This window comes from Oppia nitens, unplaced genomic scaffold (assembly GCF_028296485.1).
Source record: "Oppia nitens isolate AA-2021 unplaced genomic scaffold, nextdenovo-longstitch-racon4-pilon3 scaffold4_pilon_pilon_pilon, whole genome shotgun sequence".
NCBI lineage: Eukaryota > Metazoa > Arthropoda > Arachnida > Sarcoptiformes > Oppiidae > Oppia > Oppia nitens.
The window spans coordinates 3,978,702-4,003,176 of record NW_026533232.1 but is presented as its reverse complement, the minus strand read 5'-3'; the positions used below and the strand labels follow the sequence as shown (position 1 = coordinate 4,003,176).

General features: G+C 21.5%; 1 protein-coding gene across 2 annotated transcripts in view; it reads left to right on the top strand.

The window, feature by feature from the left end:
- LOC128960430 (CUGBP Elav-like family member 3-B) overlaps positions 1-24,475 on the top strand; it is a 53,351-nt gene that overhangs the window by 25,526 nt on the left and 3,350 nt on the right. The window contains exons 1-8 of one of the 2 annotated variants that reach the window (XM_054306505.1): positions 14,276-14,455; positions 17,843-17,891; positions 20,012-20,140; positions 21,129-21,208; positions 21,404-21,547; positions 21,611-21,749; positions 23,990-24,160; positions 24,296-24,373. In XM_054306505.1, coding sequence (XP_054162480.1) covers positions 14,393-14,455; positions 17,843-17,891; positions 20,012-20,140; positions 21,129-21,208; positions 21,404-21,547; positions 21,611-21,749; positions 23,990-24,160; positions 24,296-24,373 — 853 coding nt within the window. In that variant the 5' untranslated portion in view covers positions 14,276-14,392. Of the gene's footprint in view, positions 1-14,275; positions 14,456-17,842; positions 17,892-20,011; positions 20,141-21,128; positions 21,209-21,403; positions 21,548-21,610; positions 21,750-23,989; positions 24,161-24,295; positions 24,374-24,475 lie in introns of those variants that run through there. The other variant, XM_054306504.1, reaches the window with a different exon arrangement.

Sequence of the window (24,475 nt, the reverse complement as noted above, 5' to 3'; positions counted from 1 at the left end):
TCTAAATATATAAATTATTATCAAATATAAGATATTTATACTTAAAATAAATTATTAATAAATTTACATTGATTGATAATGTATTTGAATATTGTATTATTAATAATCAATAAGTCTACTAATTAAATTAATTAATAGAATATATTATTTAGTTTGTTATATAAGTTACCTTTGCTTGAAAACAATACTAAAGTTGTATTAGTGGTTAAATTAAAGGAAATTTATTTAATAATTGAAACATATTAAGACGTTTGTAAATTATAAATTAATTGTGACATTTAAAGTGTTAATTTATATTGAATGTGATATTAAGCGAGTGATACAATTGAGGTTTTCTGTTAAATTTGATTTGAAATCATCCAACAAAAGCGTACTTTTAATTCAATTAAGACAACTCAGACATTGAATGTTTTGTGCCTACAATTTGTGTATTTCTAACACAAATCTTACATTTTTCTTATATTTTTTTATTGCTTGAGAAATAAACTCTATTTCTTATATCTAATCTAAGACTGTCTAACACAACATAAAAGACAATCAGTTTTTTGTCAGAAACATAAAAATTATTATCAATGCTTAAGACAAATAAATCTTATAATAAATTGCAAACACTTTTCTAATAATGAATAATTGATTTAATTAGTAGTCTTATCTCACATTTTTGTCTTATAAATAGATATAATATTTATAAATTAGTGAATTAAATAAGTAATGCACACAATCTTACGCTTTGTTGTTAATTGATATTAATTTAATTACAGTTTTATTCATTTTTTTCAAGTCATATCCAAATAGTTTTAAAGTAAATCAAACAATATGTTTTAAATAATTAGAATAATATTGAAAACAATATAAAGTATAGTATTGTATATGTTTTAATACAAATTATTTGATTATAATTTAACTATAAAGTTTATTTTAAATTATATATGATAAATCTATTATCAAATAAAATATTTTGTTAACTAGAATATCAAACAAATATATAATTTTAAGTTACAATCATACATATACTATATAATTATATTATATATTAGTGTTTAATTAATTTATCATTAAAATTTTTACTCAATGTCATTTTTTATTTAAGTCTTTATTTAGTCTAGTAATAACTGTAGTTTATATAATTGTATAAAGTGTAGTAATAAAATATAATATACATTATTAGTTACTAATGTTAATTTACATACAATGCATTTAAAATAGTGAAACACATTTCTATAAATAATATTATTTTTCTCAATCTGTAGTAATTATATATTCAGTAAAAAGTTGAATAACAATCAAACAATTTTAATAACAATATAATATAAAAAATTGTAATAAAATGCAAATTAAAGTATCTTGCAAAAATATACTATGTTTTTTAACTTTCTTAAACAAAAAATGGAAAATTTGTAAAAATTTTGAAAAAATATAATTATATAATTAAAAAAATTGAATATTTAATTTACCAAATACACCAAATATTAATTATATGTTTTTGCTAATATTGTCTTATTTTATATTTTTGCATTCAATTACTTAAAATTAAAATTTATTTGCTATATATTTGTTATTTTAAAACTTAAAATTCCTAGTAAATAAATAAATTTATTAAACATTGTGCAAGATAATATTTTGCATTAAAATTGTGTAATGTAACTTTAAATAATATTTTAACAATTAATTTTTTTTATCCAAATAAAAATTATTTGTATTCATTACTTAATAGATTGCTTATTGTATACGACATAAACTGATTAAAATACTGTGAGACCAAAGATGACATTTTGTACATAAACTGTTAATTCACTGAATTAAATGAGTGTTATGTTTGGGAATTAAAAGAAATTTTTGTCATAAAATAACTGATGTCTAAAGACATCACATATTTATATGAATAAAATAGTGATAACAACTATAGGTATTCAGATTCCTTCTGGTTTTAACATCACGTGATTATCAAATATAACATCCATTTCTTACAACTCATACTAAACACCCTTTTCTTAATATAACAATAAATACAATTCACAGCAAAAAAGAAAAGAAAGATGGAGAGAGAGAGAGAGAGAGAGAGAAAGAGAGAGAGAGAGAGAAAGAAAGAGAGAAAGAGAGAGAGAGAGAGAGAGAGAAAGAGAGAGAAAGAGAGAGAGAGAGAGAGAGAGAGAAAGAGAGAGAGAGAGAAAGAGAAAGAGAGAGAGAGAGAGAGACTGACAGAGAGATAAATGAGTCAAAAGCCATATCTCTGTCATTGTGTTTGCTATGAATCGATGAACAGTTGGGCGCAAATGCAGACACTGTTTGCCTTTGAGATCATCACTTGTGGAGTATTGCAAACTAAGCACTTGATGCTCGACTCAACATTTGATACACATTTCGCGTAATTTTTATAAGAAATTCTCGGGAAATATCTTTTGAAATTATTATTTGCTTACAAATAAATATATTCTTAAATTAATTTATTATCGATAACTAGAAAAAAAATATAATAAATGTATTGATTCTTAATAAATAATTGTTTATAATTTCTTAATAATCATTGATAATGATAAATATTAAATTACTTTACTTGTAAGACTGTTAATTTAATATAGATATATACTGTAGCTTAACAATCAATAATACACAATATTCTTATAAATACTGAATTATGATATTATCAAATAGTTTCAATTAATATTGAATTTGATTTAATAATGAGTTGTAGTATAAAAAGCAAATGTAATACAATATTATTGATATAAAGTAATCACAATAGTGACCACTTTTTGTTGCTAAACAGATTTAAATTAATATTTAATAATAATTAATGTCAAAATACACGTAATTACATGAGTTAAGAGTTATATACAACAAAATCTTTGGGAAATTATATATATATTCATTTTTATCGTGTGATTCCCATAGAAAAATAATACCATTTTATAAAAAAAATATAAAACACAATTCAGACGATTATTTAAAATAAAAACACTCTGTCAATGAGGCAAACAATACAAACATTAATTTTTAAAATTAACAATTAAATAATTACATAATTACTGGAAATTTATATTTTATTGTACAATTGATAAATCAAACAATAGAAGTTAATTAACTCAAGTAAAAAATAATCATTAAATTAAATATTAAAAGCAAAAAAAATTGATTCAAAATAAAGTTTTTAAAATTAAATTATATTTATATTATTTTTAAAATCTTAAAATTATATTAATGCATAAAATTAATATATATTAAATATAAAATGTCTATAAATTTTAATAATAAAGCAATATTTATGCATTACATTTGTTCCTATAAATTATACTAATAGATAATAATTTATAATAAATTGTTTTAAAGAAAATTTATTATACATTTTTCTTTACCCATTTCTATAAAAATTGTGATACAATTTATTTGTTTAAGTAATACCGGTATATATGTTAAATCTATTTATATATTTCTTGAGCACTTAAATTATTTTATATGTATTATTTTATTTTTAAATATAAATTATTGAAACACGAAAATAACATTAAAATTCATTAGAAATTCATTTATTAAATAAATTAAGTTATCAATTAATATTGTATTCTACAAAAAATATCTAAATACTTTTTAGTTCATTTTAAAACAACAAATAAATAAAGGTTTAAAATTATTTTTGTAATTTTATGAATACAATATAATTTAATATCATAAATCTATTTAATAAATTGTCAATCATTTTTAACAATTTCTTAAATTACAACTACAAAAAAAGATACTAATATTTATAAAATTCAATCTTCAAACTTTTAGATAAAAATTAAGAAATTAAAAGTGATATAAACATATTATACGATAAAAATATAAAATGTTATTTATTATTTTTATTTTAGTTAACAAAATTTATATTTAATTAAAAAATTACAATAAATGTTTATGTTATTAATGAATGATTAGTATTAATGAACAGCAATCTACAAAAAATTAAAAGTTTTTATAAAAATTACATTTAATAAACTTTTAAATAAAATTTATTATTAAAACATTCATTTATCAAAAAGATGATCAATTTTAATTAAAATATATATTATTAAGTTTATATAAAATTAAAAAAAAAACATTTAAACAAAAATTTATAATCCTTTTTAAAAGCTATACATTAATTAGAAATACTGTCATTTTATATTCATATAGAGTCTATATTATAGACAAACATTTTTAGTTTATTTTTTATACTGCATTATAATTTAGAACTTAGTTATTAATATATCAATCAATATTATACACTCTGTACTTAACTTTATAAAATTCACATTTAAACTTAATTTTAATAACTCATTATACAGTATGATAATAATTTTTTTACTCATAGCTTGTTATTATAAAATATCTTATTTCTTATTTTTCATAAAATTGATTATATAAGTTATAAACTTTAAAAAGAATTAAAATCATTGATTTATAAAATCATTAATTTAGTTTAAAAATTTTATAAATATCAAATAATTTATATATTTTAATACTTTTTAATAGAGAATTACAAATAATTTATTAAAAATACAAAATTATGAAATATATAAATATTTATTATTTTATTTTTCTGTATTACCTATGTCATAAATATTATTTTAACAAAATTATAAAATATAATTAAATACATTTTAAATTAAATTTTATTTAGTGCTTATTTAAGTGAAATTACATTAATTTTTATATATTGAAATGCATAATAAACACAGCAATGAAGCGCACATCTGATACGCTCTGATTGTTGCCATTCAATACATTTTGTCATTTGTTGTTACTATTAATTGTTTCAAAAATATAATTATTATTATTATTAGTCAAATCTAACATTTAATTGATTTTTGCTTAATATTTGATTAGATTAAATAAGTGATTGTTTTCAAACAAATAGTTATAGCAAAGTTGAAGTCAAATAAAAATTTATAAAATTTAATTATCATTTTATATACTATTATAAAATTTTTAATCAATAATATGGGAAGGGATTGAGTGGGTGGGAAGGGGTTTGAATAAAATAATTTTTCTACTGGCTGTCTATAATCTAGATTTGTTCCAATAATATATATTATTGTTAAGTAATATTTATAAAAAATAGTTGCGACAATTTTTTTATAATGTTTTCACAAATAGTAAACACAATTAAGAGCATTAAAATGTTGTCTAAAATAAACACTGCTTTTAAAAAATATTTTTTTCAATTATAGCTTAATTGAAGACCATTTGAAAGAAAAAATATCAAAATAAAATTCAATTGAACTTTTAAAACTGATTAACTTAATAATACAAACATTTTCAAAATAATTATATAAAATTGTATACATTTTTGTTTTTTATCAATTTATACATTACATGTGATTTTTTTGTTTTATTTTATAGCATTAATACAATATATTTGATAAATGTTTTTTATTTATAAAAGGTTTGCACATATCATGAAATAAAATTAATGTTAAGAACAATATTTCACATTTATTTTATAAAAGAAAATTTGTAAAAAAATGAAGTTTGAAAATATCATTAAATGACTGAATACTTTAATTTTTACTTTATTTGGTTTATTACTTTAATGAATTTAAAATAATTTTTACAAAGTAATGAGATATAATTGTAATGTATTTACAGTACTACACATGTTAAAAACACTGATTAATAAATCAATAAAATAAAATTATTTATTTTTTAAAATTATGTTTTAATTAAGGATAGAAAATATTTTTTATTTTTACAAATATACAAAATTTTAATTTAAAAAATAATTTACATAAATTATTTTAAAACATAAAATTTTCATTAATAAAATAATAAAATTTTGTAAAATGTTGACATTTTCTAAAAATTGATTTTTCAATTCTGTCGCAAATATTATATATACGGTATATATATATATATATATATTTATTGTTTGCAAAAAACTATATTTACTGAATGGCAGCGAAATATCTTATATAAGATTCAACACTAAAATGTCTCTAAAAATGTCAATTCTTTAGTGTCTCTCCTTTGAGTATACTTTAGAAGTCATATTGAATGCCCGTATAAACCGTTAAAATAGTTTGTGTCGTAAAATCAAAACAATTTACATTTTGTCAGACAAATTGTAAAATATATTTCTGTTAATATCCATAAACTCAATATTTAAAGTGAGACATAAAAATAACATTTATATTAAAAAACAACCATTTATTCGTTATTTAAATTATTTCTAAATATTATTATAAATAATTCATTAATTTTTTGTGATAACAAACATTCTTTTATTTATTTTTTGAAAATCACTTTTTATAGAATTTATTGTTATATTGTTTATTGAATTATTTTTGTTATTATTATGATTTTAATATGAATTTTATATTTATAATTATTTTTATCATAACATTTCTAGTTTTATTTAAATTTTATTTGAAATTTTTATTAACTAAATATATAATATAATAGTATTTTTAAATATGGATTAGAGTTATTGTATTTAAATTTGTGTTTTATTTGAAACACATAAGATATAGTTTAGATTTTAAAAATTACAAACTAATTATATAAAGTTAACTTTATTTAGAGATAATAAAAGATAAATAATAAATATAATACTCAAAAATTTTGTAAATAATGTAAAACATTTGAAAACAAGAAAAATTTGTCTTTCAATAAGAATATCGATTTTTTGTGAAAACAATAGATATAAATCCCAAACAAAGTAAATGACTGAACGGACAGTCGTTTATCTTTCAAAACACGTTTTAAAAAGACCAACAAAGAGATGTCTTTCATTCACTTACTTATAAGCTATATATTAATATATTTTCTATACTACTATACAATACTGTATAGTTCAACAACTCAATACATGTTGACTCATATATTATATAATTATTGTATTTAACAAATATATTCTGATTTTATGTTATTATAAGTTTATTCTAATATATAGTAAATGTTGAGATATAGTGCATAATAATAATAAACAACAAAAATTGAACATGATGCATTAATCATCAGATCAAATACACTGTATTAACCACAATAATATTATACAATATATACCGTACACTATAGTAATATCCAATTGATGTTAAATATAGTACAGTAGATTCACTTATATTTTGAATCATTGATATAATGTTAAATCATTTGACAGTTTGTTATAAATTTCAATTTTTTGTTGAATTCAATTTAAGATACATTGAAAAATATAATCAATAAAAATTAAAAGCAGAAATCTGCCATTTTTTCGTTTAGTTTATCTAAATCTAAAATAATTGTACAAACATTTAAATGTAAAAACAACTGTCTTTTACAATTTAAAAACCTATTGAAAACTTATCAAAAATATAAAAGAAATGTAAAAAATTATAATAGTGTCGATTGTTTGATAAAAGTGATGGCTATTTATAAGTTGTTCATCACTTCAAAACTGATGACCCAATTATTCATAGTTTTCGTCATTGGCTGTCAATTACTTGAGCGCAGGGATTATGAACTGTATGTACAGTACTGTATGTGCTTAAGAAAGTAATCGGAAATTTATGTCTTTTAACGGATTACTTGTGTGCATCTCTTTTCTTATTTATTGGTATTTAGTGATAATTTTATAGTAATTTACTATACAAAACAAAAATCAAATAATAATCAAATAAAATTTTTAAGATAAAAATAATTTATTGTTAAATTTCTATTATTTAAAATTTGTTTGTCAGTACTTATGTTAGTATAAATACAATAGAAAACTTTTTATAAAAAAAAAATACTAAAATAACTTAATTTTAAGTATTAAGTAGTTATTATAAACTATAAAAATAACATGTTTAAATAAAATATTAATGTAATAATTTATTAAATTGAATAGTAATTAGTTTATTTAAATATACTGTATAATAAGTTTAAGTATATAAACAGACAAAATATAATAAAACAATACCATATACAGTATGAATATAATGTTATATAAATAAATCTTAGTTATTTAAAAATTTATTCATTGAATATGTTGTAATTTTTAATACTGCTATAATAATTATTTATGCACAAAATATATAGCATGTATAATATACACTAGGGCTGTTAGATTCCGGCAAAATATATAAATGAACATTGATTTATTATATACAGTATTAAAAAATATTATGCATACGAAATTTTATATATACAAAAAATAATATATTATATTATTTATTATTATAATTATAAAAAAAATTAACACAACAATGTTGTTGAATTTCAACGAAGTATATATAATTATCCACTGTTTAATTATTTATTTATTTTAATCACTTTAAATAACAATTTAATTATAAATTAATTGTAAACTAATTGTAATTATTAATTTATTATTTATAATTTTTAGTTACTGTTGTCTACATATATTGTATACTAAATATCTACATAATTGCTTGAATTGTTTATCACAAAAATAGCACATTTAATATATTGTTTTTGTTAAACATTTTAAAAACACATCAAACAGTTATATGATTTAACTTTAAATTTGTTATTTAGTTATTTTAAAGTATTTATGTATATGTATTCATATTTTCAATATTATATGTTTTTATTTACTTTAGTAAATCATAAATAACAATAAATAAATTAATAATTACAATTAATTTATAATTAAATTAATAATTACAATTAATTTATAATTAAATTGTGTTATTTAAAAAATGATTAAAATATATATATAACTAAACAGTGGATAATTATAAATATTTCATTGAAATTCAGCAACATTGTTGTGTTATTTTTTATAATTATAATAATAAACAATGTATTATATTATTTTTTTTATATATAAAATTTTGTATGCATGATATTTTTTAATACTGTATATAATAAATCAATGTTCATTTATATATTTTGCCGGAATCTAACAGCCCTAATATACACTGTATAATGCATATACGGTATATAATAATTAATAAAATAATAGATTTATTCATTATTATATAAAATTATTTAATTAAAACACGTTATGTTTTCTTGAATAAAAATCAATATCAGTTTTAGACTGAAGTTACAACATTTAAATTGAGATTACTGTATATATTGGTTACCAGATTTATAACATAAATTTAAGTTAAATATAATACATAAATAAATATAAATTTCAGATTTTTAAAACTTTTATTGCATTACAAATAATTCATAGCAAACAATCAAATAATGTTTGAACACTAAACTTAATAGTTTAGAAATACTGTTCACTATAAAAATCATGATTAAAATAACAAATATTTTAATATTATGATTAAATATTTGATTATAAATAATACGTCAAGTTATTAAATATAAACATTTACAGTATAATAAAAATACAATACAATACAATGCTTTATATTGTATAAACAATAAATAATTGGAAACTAAAATCTATAGAAACAGTTTTTATATATAAAATGGTATCAATTGAATGAAATATCTATTAATAAACTAGTGTTGAGTTTCTTTTGCCTCAATTCCTCCACTTCTTAACATTTTTGCACGTCTTGTGTGTCCATTGAATGAGAGTCACAAAGAAATTGATTTCACTTGACTGGAGTCCAACTGGAATTTAATTAAAAAAGAAAGACTAGAAATACTATGAAAGACCACTCTCTCTGTATATGTCCTACAGTTGCCTACAGTTGCCTACAGTTGCCTACACTTGCCTACACTTGCCTACAGTTGCCTTCAATTTTCAATACTTTACTTCAAATAATTCATAGTCTTTTTCCTTAAATTAACACAAATTCTTGTAAACAGGTATTTTCAATTAATATATTTTATACAATTAACTACAATATATATGTATGTAATGTACTTAAATTCATGCTATGAATTATATTTATACATTTTTTAAAAGACGTTTTGCAATTATTGCTTTATATTTGCTTCACATACTTTATGAGTAATTTATGTTATAATAATATATTATATTTATTAAATTATAATTTAAAAATCAATAATAGAAATGATGCTTAATTATTATATATTAATAAGTTATATTATTTACTAAATAACTTATCAAAAAATAATTATTTTAATAAAAACATTAAATACAAAACTATAAGTCATATTAAAATCAATATATTATATGCTGTAAATTTCTTACTTGTTTAATATACTTAATAGTATCTTAAACTAGTATTCATAATAAGTGTGAAGACAGACCTATTAATCAAATATAATTCATATTATTATGAGTTTTATACTTTATATCATTGCTCACACATATATAGCTATCATTTATCTTAAATAATAGCAAATAACTCTTTCTTATAGTTAATAATTAGGACTCATTTCATGAGTTATTCACAAACTCTTTAATATATTATTTAACATTCTTTTCAATATTTTGTTTGATTTTTGTCACAAACTTGTGACCACTATTTCATATATATATATACAGTATATATATATATAGTTTATGTCTGACCATAAAGAGAATGAAAAACAACATTTATTTGTATATACCGTATATACAGATACAGTATTATGTTATAGCTTTCTAAAGCAAAAATCCAATCAATAATATTACTGAAAATTACAGCTCAAATATCTTCGGGACAAACAATTAGTTTTGAAAGCAAATTATTTTTATTATATTAATACTTTGGAAGCAATTTATTTTTTAAAAATTTTTTGTACAAATTAACAAACCGTGCATAAAATATACATTTTGATATACATTAGTATATTTTTGAAAATATATATATAAATAAAAATAGTGATATTTTAATCAATGTTAAATTGTGAAAACAGCAATATAAATATCATTTATCAAATATATACTTTTATTAAATAGTGATTTATTTGAATAAAATACCAAAAAATGCATTGAATTGGAGTAAATGCCTACTCTATGATAACAATAGTGTGAATTGAAGTCAAATGGATTGCCTGTTGCTTTGATCAATGAAAACATTTCTTTTATTTGATCATCACTTCCATTACCATTACTAAAGACAATACTTTTACTAATTCATTGATATTTTATATTTCAATTCATAAAAATGTTTTTAAAATATAAATATAATTGATAATAATTCTAACAATTTTTTTTTGCAAAAAATTAACTTTAATATCGATGTATTAAATGAATAATATATTTTTATTTATGTTATAAAATTAAATATTACCTAAAGAATTGTATAATTTTTATATTTATACATTATTAATATATTTTTATAGTAAATTACTAATAATTTATTAAAATCATTTTTATTATTAGATATAAACTATGTCAATTAAATTTTTATACTATATAATTGCATAATTAGAAACATTTAACGTATTTAAAATTGTATAATATTACATATAAATTATTCATACAGTATAAATGTTTAGTATATATTCTACTTTATATACTGTATATACCTGTGATGATCAATTTTGCTATCATGATAGATTTTTGAATTAAACTTTATTACGTATTTTATACTAATGTTAATAATATATTTTACTCATTTACAAATAAACTATTACAGTAATATCAAAATTATTTTTTGTCAAATTATATTTAAAACTATCTCAATATAAGCAAAACCAAAACAATAATTGCCGTCACACAATGATACCCTATAACACAGTAGTTTATGTATATTCGCGGAATATTATTAGGTATAATGCTTAGTGGCGGAGTTTATACAAAACATTATGTATTTTTGTATGTATATATTAACTGTAATCTATGTGTTTGTGGTGCGTCTGCTATTGTTTTGGTTTTATTTGTACTGAGACATTTTTTTATTAATTAAAAATTTTGTTATGTTATATTTGTTTTATTTATTTATTTTTAATATTTTTTGTATAATTAACGTTGCAGGGATCAATTAATAATAAACCTTTGAGAGCATTAGAGGTATATACATACATATATACATACATATATACATACATATATACATACATATATACAGTACATACATAAACACATTAATTAAATTGAAAAAATCCTACTATAAATAGGAATTATTAATATCATAAACATAATATCATAATTCATAGAGTTATAAAAAATAATTCTATATTATTGATTGAAATGATGTTTGTTTTTAATAAAATATGTTTTTTGTTGAATTCGCGGAAATATATATATATATAACAAGAGAAATCCTATTACTTTATTAATAAGGGTTTCTTATTTTATTTATTTTATTGACTGTAAATATGGACCCGTTTTTTATATATAAATATATTTTTAATGTAATTTGTAATATGCTTATACAGAATAATATAGATATTATTTTTATTTAAGTCGATTCAAGTTTATGTTATCATAGCATTATAAATATATTTTAAACATTTATTTAATATTACATAATCTTAAAATGTTTTACATTTATACATAAACATAACATGCTTAACATAAAGTTTTTATCAAAGTAGTTGTCAAAACTTTACAAAATATTGTAAATCTACTAATATTGATTATAATTTAAGTATAATTATAATTGCAAAGTATATTTTTAAAATTTTGGACAATATTAATAATATAAAATTTTGAAATTTAATTTTGAAATAATATCCAAATTTTATATATCTATATATGTTTTAAGTTACTACAGTTTTAAATAGCATCATTAAAATGTAATTAATATAATATCTACTGTTATAATTCATAATTATTGTATATAAAGATTTAATAATCACTATAAATATCATTTTGATTATTATATAATATATTTTGTAAAGTGTTGACAACTACTTTATAGATAAAATTTCTTAAAAATCTAAATTAAAATAATAAAATCATAAGATTTTATTATATTACTTAATATTGCTTAACAAGTATTGGTTTATTATATACAAAAAAAAATTAATTTTCACAAAAATGTAGTTTACATGCAAATTGTTAAAATCACTAATTGAAAGTTGAATTTGCTATGAATTAAATAATAATAACATACTGTAGCTATATATTAGTAAAACCCTTATTTGACACTTGCTTTCACCACACATATTGTCACTCCTAGTCAAGCATTTTCAGTGAAAATTTTTCACTGATTTCTGACCATTCAAAAGGTTAGCATTCAATATACAGTATTATATTTGACTTTAAAATATAATTTTAAACTGTGTTAATAATTTCAATTATTTTCTAGGTTAATTATAATTAATTAAATATTACTATATGACTATAATTGTAAATAATATAAAAATTAGTATATTATATAATATAAACACTAATTCTAAATTTTATATATCAAATATAATAAAATAATTTACAAATATAATAAAATTTATAACAATTATTACTTTATAATTATATAAAAAGGAGAAAACTAATCAAATACAAAAGTTATACAAAATTTAATTTGTTATATATATATATTTAAATGTACATTTTGTAAATAATCTATAATACTGTATTATATAATTAACAAAATAAAATTATATATGTTTAACAACTTTAAATACTACTTTAAACACTAAGAGTTAATTAAAAGTTTTGAAAAAATAAAAGCACTTTAATTGATGACAGACTTGTCTTTATTTTATATAATTAATTAAAATGAATTGTTTGTATATTAGTTTATTGATTACATAAAAAGTTATAATGTATTTGAGTAACTGTTTACCAACTAATGTTAAAAACGATTGATTAAATAGAAACAAAGTTTGAATTAAATGATTTTAGTGTTATTGACAATAACATCAAAAATAAAACGCCTCAAGACTTGTTGCTATATATAGTTTTTTTTGTCATAAATGTTTGAATTTTTTAAAACAAAACTTTAATCAATAAATGTAAATATATGCTTAATCCTCTCTTTCTCTCCCCCTTCTCACTCACTCACTCATACACATCAGAGAGTGAGTGAGTGAGTGAGTGAGTGATTGAGTGAGTGAGAGAGAGAGAGAGAGAGAGAGAGAGAGAGAGAGAGAGAGAGAAAGAAAGAAATGCCAAATGAGTCATACATTCATATTATATACTGTATTGTGATTGAGAGAGCACTTGGAGTATGGATTGCATTATATGTGGTATGGATTTATGTCGATGTAAGGATGTATGCATCCAATTCATTGTATATATATATATATATATTTATATATTGGTTGTATAGTTAGCATAGATATACAGTGATGCCTGTAGTGCACACTATGTTATAGTCAATGGTAAGTGTAAGGCATAGTCTGTATTATAGCCATAAAGCTTACGACAAATGGATTGAGTCGACACAGTAGTGATGCTCTGCTCCGTTACTATAGTAATAGTCTCATACCCTTTAAATGACTGCTTCCAGTGCTGTCTCCCCCTCTGTGCGGAATCCCTCTCATTCACAGTTGTGTTGTTGTGTTGAGATGAGAGCTTCCAGTCCTCTGTAGTCCTGTGCTCTCTGTTGCCTCAGTCTCTGCTCTTTATATATCTTATATATAGTATATATTGTGTATAACTGTGTAGTAGTGTTTCGTGTATATTGTAGTCAATGTAATACTAATGGCTGTAATGCAGGCTGTAATACAGGTTCCACCCACTCCTACATCTTCACCGTCTAATATTGTAAGTTTAATACTTCTCTCTCTCTTTCTCTCTCTCTCTCTTCTCTCTCTCTTTCTCTCTCTTTCTCTCTCTTTTTCTCTCTTTCTCTCTCTCTCTCTTTCCCTCTCCTCCTATGTTTCTCATCTATTGTTTTATTATATATCTCATGCTGTGTCACATCTCATTTTCACACATTTTACACAAATATTTCAAAGTTTTACTGTAATTTAATGTTAAACACTTTTATCAACCCATTTACTTTAAAACTAATATTAAGATTTAGCATATAATGAACAAATATTTAAAAATATATTTATGTATAAAATTTTTGATATATACAATATATTTAAATAAAACAGACCATAAATAAGTAAACACATTGACATTTATACCACATTTGTCTCATCTCTGCAATTCATACAATGCATACTTTGAAAATCATTATTAACTATCGTATTAATACACTATTATGTGATTTTTTCACTGTTTTTATTTTATTTTTATATATTTGTTTTTATATATTTTATTATATATATTATCATATTTATAAAATCTATCGATTTAATGATTTATTAAATGAATAAACAGTATATTTATATATAAACTAAACTATATATACTGTATACAGTTGTGGTCATCATCTGTGATCCATTGCTTGATTCACATGTGATTATGTAAACTGAAAAATGATTGAAACGAGAGTTCTTTAAAAGATCACACATTCATATATCACACAACCTTTTAGTCGATAAGGCCTACCAACCAGTGCTAGACAGACACTTATAAACATTGTGTGTGTAATATATTTATAAAAATATTCATATAACGGAAACTAATACCAATGCAGACTAACTGCAAACACATGAGAGGCGAGAGATGATAGACTTCATAGACTCTTAAAAATGAGACTAAAGAGAGAGAGAGAGAGAGAGAGAGAGAGAGAGAGAGAGCAGAGAGTAAGTCATTTGAATGGCTTTATTGAGCTATTTTTGAGTTTCAAAGTTATAGTAGAATTTGAGAAATGAGTGAAAACTCATTTAATATTTTGCTAAAAATTGGATTCAAATATATTTACACACATTATATATGACAAGAATTTTTCTCTTCACTCATCTAAACGTTGGCCAAACTCTTCAATTGAGTCTCTTTTAACAGTATTTTATATATAATATACAGTGTGTAACACAGTTAGCACTGTTAGCATAGTTAGCACAATCAGCACTGGTCTAACTATCATTGCTTTAAGGGCGGGCAGTGATAATATTTAGTGGACTCATTGTAACGCTCTAACCGTTATTAATCATATCTTATGACTCAAACTACTGCATTGCACATCATTTATAATATCAAGAAAATTATTTTTAACACTAATGCTCACAATTATTATGAAAAATGCTTTCATTTATATCAAATTAAAATAATATATTTTTGATTAACAATTTAAATCATAGTAAATTACTAACAAATTGTTGTTTCTAACTTATTGAACTAATTATTGAAAAATAAAAAAAAATTAAAAATTTAGTATAAAAGATAAACATGGTATATTATATTATAAATATTAATAACTACTGTAATTTTATGTTATATAATTACTATAAAATCTATTTATACAGTATTATTTTTTTGTAATATTTAGATAAATTTATTATTTTACATCAAATGAATAAACTATTAATTTTCCGATATTCTCATCAATCAATAAAAATTACATTTTAACGCATTGTTTTAAAGTGAGAATTTCACAGTTGATATATCAATGTTTTATCAGATCATGTGTTGAATGATTGTCTTTCATTTTTGTTGTTAAAACAACAGTTCAGCTCTAACTAAAACAAATGTCAATCATGAATATGTGATTTTAAATATAAACTAACATAAATTGAGAGATAGATAGATAGATAGATAGATAGATAGAGATAGAGATAGAGATAGAGATAGAGATAGAGATAGAGATAGAGATAGAGATAGAGATAGAGATAGATAGATAGATAGATAGATAGATAGATAGATAGATAGATAAATAGATAGATAGATAGATAGATAGATAGATAGATAGATAGATAATACTGAGTTGTATTGTTAGTTGTATGTTGACTAACATTAAATTCATTATAATGGTGTAAATTATACGTGATATGAATGCTATAAATGTTATGTAAAGTGATTCACAAAACAACAACAAATATCAGTTGTAATGGATATAACATCAAAACCAACAGAAACTAAGTATAAAATGAAAAGTTATCCATTAAATGATAGACAATATGTGGTACACATAACATGTTATGTATGACTTCATAAGTTATTAACAGCAAACTTGTCTATTACACTATCTATATGTACAGTATATAACCATATGAGGGCTATATTGAGTAATAATTTGATTTTGAGCCCAACTTTTCACTTGAATGCGTGCTTTGAGACCAACACATACTACTTATAGTAAACACTACAGTATTGTCCAAATATTGTCTATTTTATGATATATACACACATATAAACACTTGCAATATAATGTTTGTACTGATATTTTTACAAAAAGGAAATGAATGTATATTATAATGTTATTGCGTTAAAGATGTTTAAAATTGACTATTATATACATATTAAAAGTTCCTGTAAATATCAATTTATATATATTTTAAATATAAATATGACAATGAGAGAAATATTATACACAAATCATTAGAAAATTAATATTATCAAAGTTATTGTATAATTTTATATAATATAAATTATTTCATTTGTACTATTTGATTTAATATTTTTATTATATTAATATTTAATCAAAAATTAAATAAATGATAAATATTGTTAACCAGTTGACAGTTTAGTGACAATTTTTGAGTTTTCATTATAAATCTATAATTATATATTATGTATATATATTTATGTTAGTTTAATAAACATGATTGATAATGGAATGTTTGCTTTCTATATACTATGAATACAATTATATAATTTATAAATAAGATAAGATATAAATTAATATTGAATTAATTGTAATAAATTAAGTCTAATATGACTTAGAAATTGACTTAAATGATGATTTCAAACAACTTTTGTTTTATTAATTTACGGCAAAAATCTGGAGACAAGAGTTATAGAGTTTTGCATATTAGTTGCGATACAATTGTCTAAATGGTTATAGCAGTCATTGCTTGTTCTTTGCGCTGTTTATTTATGTAATACCAATTTAGGCCGTTTTTAGGCCGTTCCCCAATCACTCAACAAAAGTGTTGTGCATTTTTGCCAAATGTATTGCAGTTCAGTGTTGTTGTTGCAAAAGCTGCCAGTATTTAGCAGTTATTAAATACCATTGATTTTTCTGTTTCTCTATTTGCGACACAACTGATGCAACATTTTGATGATAATGAATTCATTTGTCTTTCATCTAATCAACAGATGAACCGTCCAATACAAGTCAAACCAGCAGATAGTGAGAGTCGAGGCGGTAAGTCGACACCCATTCCTACCAATTGCTTACATATTAGTTATAATGTTAACCATTTTAACCATTTTAACCATTTCTACAAATCTTACAATTAACACAAACAATAGATATGTTAAAGTATTTACATTAAACATACTGTATGTTAATAATGGTTTACATAATATTTCATTTTGAACCGAATATATTTTGTGAAAAATATAGTTCACAAATATAAATATAAAATATTATATTTATCAGGGTTGCTAAAGGTTTTCGATTTCAGGGGGGGGTATAGGGGGAGGTAAAATGGCAAAATTTTCGAAAAAGCTTGGGGGGGGGGGGTATAGGGGGGGGTGAACATTTTTTATTGCATTTTTAAACGACAATTTTTGCCAAATTTGAGTAAATTCCCATTAAATTCCCATTAAATTCCCATTAAATTCCCATTAAATTCCCATTAAATTCCCACTAAATTCCCACTAAATTCCCACTAAATTCCCACTAAATTCCCACTAAATTCCCACTAAATTCCCGCTAAATTCCCATTAAATTTTCAATAAATTAACAAATAAAAATATTCTCAACTTAATTTCTCAATACTCAAAATGTTTTCTAAATATTAAAAATTGCATAAATATATATATAACAAATATAATTATAATTATTAAATAAAAATATTATTTAGATTTTAAAAAAATAGTTATTGATTAAAAATTAATGATATAATACTGTATTTATTAAAACGTTTTAATAATAATAATAATAAAATTGGCAGAAATAATTATTAATTAGTTCTAAATAATTAATTTAATTTAAAAATATATATTTTTTTAGTATTTTATATTGAACCATAACTAACACATTTTAATACTGTATTTATTAAAACGTTTTAATAATAATAATAATAAAATTGTCAGAAATAAATAATTAGTTCTAAATAATTAATTTAAGAATATTTTTATACATAGTATTTCATATTGAAAAATAACTAACACATTTTACTATAAAATTTAAAAATATTAAAATATAATAACTTTAAAATTTATGCTAAAAATTTGTTTTCTACTTTTAATAAGAAATAATATATATAAATATTATCATTTATAAAGGCTAAAAAATAAAATAAAATATTTGATTATTTTTTTTTGAAAATTGGTGGGAATTTATTAGGGAGCTTTTTTCCTTGTGGAGTGCCCCAACTCTATTTATGTAATATTTAGTTAATATTATTATTATTATTTTTAAAGCACATAACTAACAAATTTTAATATAAAGTTTAAAAATATTAAAATATAATTATTTTAAAATTTATGCTAAAAATCTTAGTTTTCGACTTTTAATAAGAAATAAAATATATATTATCTTTTATAAACAGCTATAAATAAAATAAAATATCATTAATTTTTTTGAAAATTTGGTGGGAATTTATTTTTTAGCTTGTGGAGTGCCCTAACTAGTGTAAATAATGTTAAATTGATGTAATTAAGCATTTTTATCTATTTATTTTCTATACATAAGCTATTAATTTATATTAAAACTAATTTAATATTTATTTTTTTGTTTAATATAAAATTTTACATAATTGAAAAAAATTTTCGGCGCCTCCGGCGCCGAAAATTAGTAGGGGGCCCCCTAACTTTCTGGCTTCAGGCCAGGGGGGGTAAAAGCCAAAATTTCTCGATCTCAGGGGGGGTAAGACGTCTTACCCCCCCCTACCCCCCCCCTTTAGCAACCCTGATATTTATATACCTTATAGTATACAATTTATTTAAAGATTTAAATGTTACTTACAGTAGTAGCGCAATACCATTATCTATATTTCATAAGAGCACACAAATACAGTTATTTTGATGGCATCGGAGACACTTAGAAACAGTACACGAATAAGACTATTGCTTACATTTAGTTACACACAATTTATTATTATAAGTGCATCCAAACATTTATTGCTCTCATAAGGCAACTGTTTAAAAGTCATAGCACTTCATCCCCAATACCGGTGCAAAAATGCCATTTAATTATTACATTTTGTGAATCACAGCTATTCAATGTTTTTTTTTACTTTATATTTATTAATTATATATATTTTTATATATAATTTTAATTAAATCAAAACTTTTTTGTTATTTAAATCCCGACAGAAGATAGAAAATTATTCGTAGGAATGCTTAGTAAACATCAATCTGAAGAAGACATACGAATGTTGTTTCAACCGTACGGTTGTATAGAGGAGTGTACGATATTGAGAGGACCTGACGGACAAAGTAAAGGTTCGCTCAAATATTATTTGTTAATAATTTGTTTGAATTTTTATTTATTTTAATTTCAACATGGTACAATTCAAATATAATTTACATTAATATAAACTTTTTTAATATAATTAATTTGTTAAGTATCTGTTAGTTGCATAATAATTATATTTATTTGAATAACTATGTAATTAAATTCTATTTTTATTTTCTAATTTCTCTTTATGGATATAAATCTAATATCTAATTAATCAATTTCTTTTAAATATTAATACATATAATTTAAGAATTAAAATTTTTAATATAGAAAATATTTTTAAATTCAGCAAAATTACAAAACTTTGAGAAAAATAATATAATTCAACAACAAAGCAAATACTTGACAAAATCATAGAAAGATTTTTATAAAGCGCATGTGTTATATTAATATATATACAGTATATATATATACAGTATATACTGTAGATATACAGTATTATACAATATATATTATTATATTTATTAAAGTATTTTCAAATTATTCTATTAATCTTTTATGTCAATGAAAATCTTAATTACTAAGTGATTATTAAATATATAAAAATATAAAAGTAATACAAATATCGTAAACTAAACGATCTTATAATTTACTGTTAAAAACTTACTGAGAATCTTAAGACAAACAAAGATAATATATTTACAAATACCGTATGTATTATAAATAAATTTTTAATAAAAGACTGAGCAAAACATATTGTTTTGTAGAGAAAATTATAATACATTAAAATTATAAATAAGTTATCTTATATAATATATATATATATAATTATTTAAAATTTATGATATTCTGTAGTGACTTTTTGATTTATAAATACTTGTTGTCATGATATTGATATTTAAAGAGTTTTTGTGTGATAATGTTAGCAAAAATAAAATACTATTATTTTTAACACACATACAAAAACATACGCACAAACACACACATCCACACTATAAAAATTAATCAATAAAATGGTTAACTGTTGGACAGGCTGTGCATTTGTCAAGTTTGGTACACATAGTGAAGCTCAGGCAGCTATCAATTCATTACACGGAAGCCAAACAATGCCGGTAAGCATTTCGTGACATTATATGTTTGCTTTTTATAGATAATGTTTGTAAGTATTGTCAATTATTTTAGTAATATTATTAATATACAATATTTGATTAAAATGTTATTTTATAATATTATATATATATATATATTTAAAAAATTCTTATTAAATTAATAATTATGATTACCGAATTAAATTTATAAAAATAAAGGGCGCCTCCTCCAGTCTAGTTGTTAAGTTTGCCGACACTGAAAAAGAGAGACAATTAAGGCGAATGCAACAAATGGCCGGTAATATGGGTTTATTAAGTCCATTGGTGTTTAACCAGTTCGGCACTTATGGCGCTTATGCTCAGGTATTCTTTATATATAAATTAAATATTAAATTTGACTAATTGTTGAATGTTGGTAATAATCAGTTAATGCAGCAACAGGCCGCCATTATGGCTGCAGCAGGTGGTTATGTGCCTATAGCCGCAGCATTGGCCGCACAGTTACCTGCACAGGCTGTGCAATTGCCCAATGGACTCACCAGTCCTGCCCTTACACCCACCTCAGGTAATTGTTAGCATTATATATATATATATATATATATATAATTATAATTACAGTATACTACAACAAACATCAAATATTATTTTGATGTTCAATCGAAATTGTTTACCGATATTTTTACTAAAATCTAAATATCAAACTTGAATACAGAATTTGGTTCTGCATTGAAAAACCAAGACTTTTTAAGCAATAAAAGTGCACTTCAAATGTGCTTTGCTTTGAAAAAAATCTCATATATTGTAATATTTTTGCATTAATTTTAAAACACAAATGCTGGGGTTATTTAAAAATATTGATATTCACTGAAAATTATTTGTTTTACATAATAGAGAAATGCATTTTTATGACAGTAATGGGAGTAATAGAGTTTCAGGCAATTCAATGACTTTTTTAAAACATTTTAGAACTTAATGTATGTGAACTTAAACTAACTAAATATTATGAATATTGTATAATCTATAGTATGAATTTATAAATATATATTTTTATAAATACTATAGAATTTATAGCAAATATTTTATTCTATATGTTGGTTTAAGTTGTATATACAGTATTGATAGATAGATAAATTATTGTTATATTTAATAATAATATAAGATTTCTTTAATAAGTTTATTTTGTGATAGAATGGCGGGCGCCTCCAGAGTAAAGTTATAAAGAATACTTTATAATGTATTTTATAAATAAACTATACTGTATCTAATATTATCTTATGTTAAATTATACATGTAATAATCAATTATGATTATCATTAATAACTCAATTATGTTATATTTAAATACCGATTTTTATAATTATTATTATTAAGAATATTAAGTTAATTAAATAAATAAAGTTAAATATTAATTATAATTATGTTAAATTAGTTAAATTAATTATTATATGTTATATATACTCACACATGTAAATACATATGATTTATTGACACCCATGCATTATATTATAATAAATTGAACTAGTGGGCCTACGGGCCCATACTTGAACACACAAATAACGTCTACTATTATTATAAGCATACAGCCTATGAGTATTAAAGGGAAAGATGGTCTGTTTTCACGGAGAGCCCCCTGGAGATCCGATAAAGGCTTTCAATAGACTAAAAGCATTGACCAGTGGCCAGTAAGCCCCTAGAGGGTCACCCAATGATTACGTGACACCAGTGAGGTGTCCTATAAGCTACCCTACCATAAATTACGCTCATTACCTTTGCAGTGATATTCAGTATTATATATATTCACGGTATCCGGTTATTCGGACCGTGTTAACGGGATCAACCTAATATATCCTTAAAACCAGTCCCGTTACAATTTAATACAATAATGTATCGTTATTTCTAACCCATACCCAATTCGTTACATTTCTAATTTGCTACAAATTTGACTGAAGATGCCATACAATCATTAAATATTGACACAACTAGTGTTGGAAAAAAGAGAAATTTATAAAATAATAGAGAAGTTTCTAGAAAGTTTCTAAAAGAAATTTCTATCTATGGGATCCCAATGTTAATTTTGTTTTTCTCAATATACTGTATGTTATCATGTAACAATACATTGTTTTTACAAATAATAATTAAATATTAGTATTAATATTTTAATTATTAATTAAAGTAAAAATTAACATTTAATTATCTTAAATTCTTATATATATATATAATAAAATGATTATTAAAATTTTACAAAATTGATTATTATTAAATAATTATAATTATTTTACAAATAGTTATCCCATTTTGTATAGTATAATGTTATATGAATAGTATTACTGTACATTTCATTATTTATATAATATTACAATAGCTATAGATATGGGGATCCCATAGTATAACAATAAAGTTAAATTTCTATAGAAATTTATTTCTGAGAAATTTTCTAGAAACTTTCTATTTGCCCATCTCTAGACACATCGGACACAGTTTCATAATAAAACCAAAATCTATAAAACTTTAAATATGAATTCAAACAATTGATTTCAATAGAATTTATACCAATTTTAGAAACCAAAATATAAAATTGTTTTTTGGTTTCAATTTTTTATTTTATTATACTTTTGTATTTTGAAACTGACTTTTGTAAATATATTTATAAAAACTAATTTTTATCATCAATTTTATTGAATTTTATCTAATTATCATATATTATAATCTGTAAAATCATAGCTAAAGCTATTAAGTTATACAATTGAATGATTTTAATTAATTATTAATTAATTAAAATATAAATTAACAAATTATAATAATTTAGGCTTTGTTTCAATTGGTATTGGAACTGGAAGTCCAAACACGACCAATGGAGGCACTCACGGTCATCCACCAAATGCTCCGACCCCACCATCATATCACGGGACGTGCAATGGACAGACACCTACTCCGACTGAAGTCTACACAACGGGTTGTTTGCAGAGTCTGATTCCAAGTAATACATACTTATATTCTCTATTGATTAATAATTTAAACTATTATTGACAATAGTTTATTGTTTATAACAAAAGCTAATCTCTCTATCCATTTGAAATGTTTTGCTAATTAATATATAATCAATGTTTGACAGCTCAAGCCATTCCCAATGGAGATCCACTGCAATCCGGAGCCGCCGCTTATCAGAGTCTAACACCTTATCACGGAATAAGTGAGTCTTTAGTACATTTCAACGCTTGTCTCCAAATAATTGGTTTGAATATCAAAATTGTTTATAATTTTAAATTCTATTAATTTATAATTAATTAAAAAA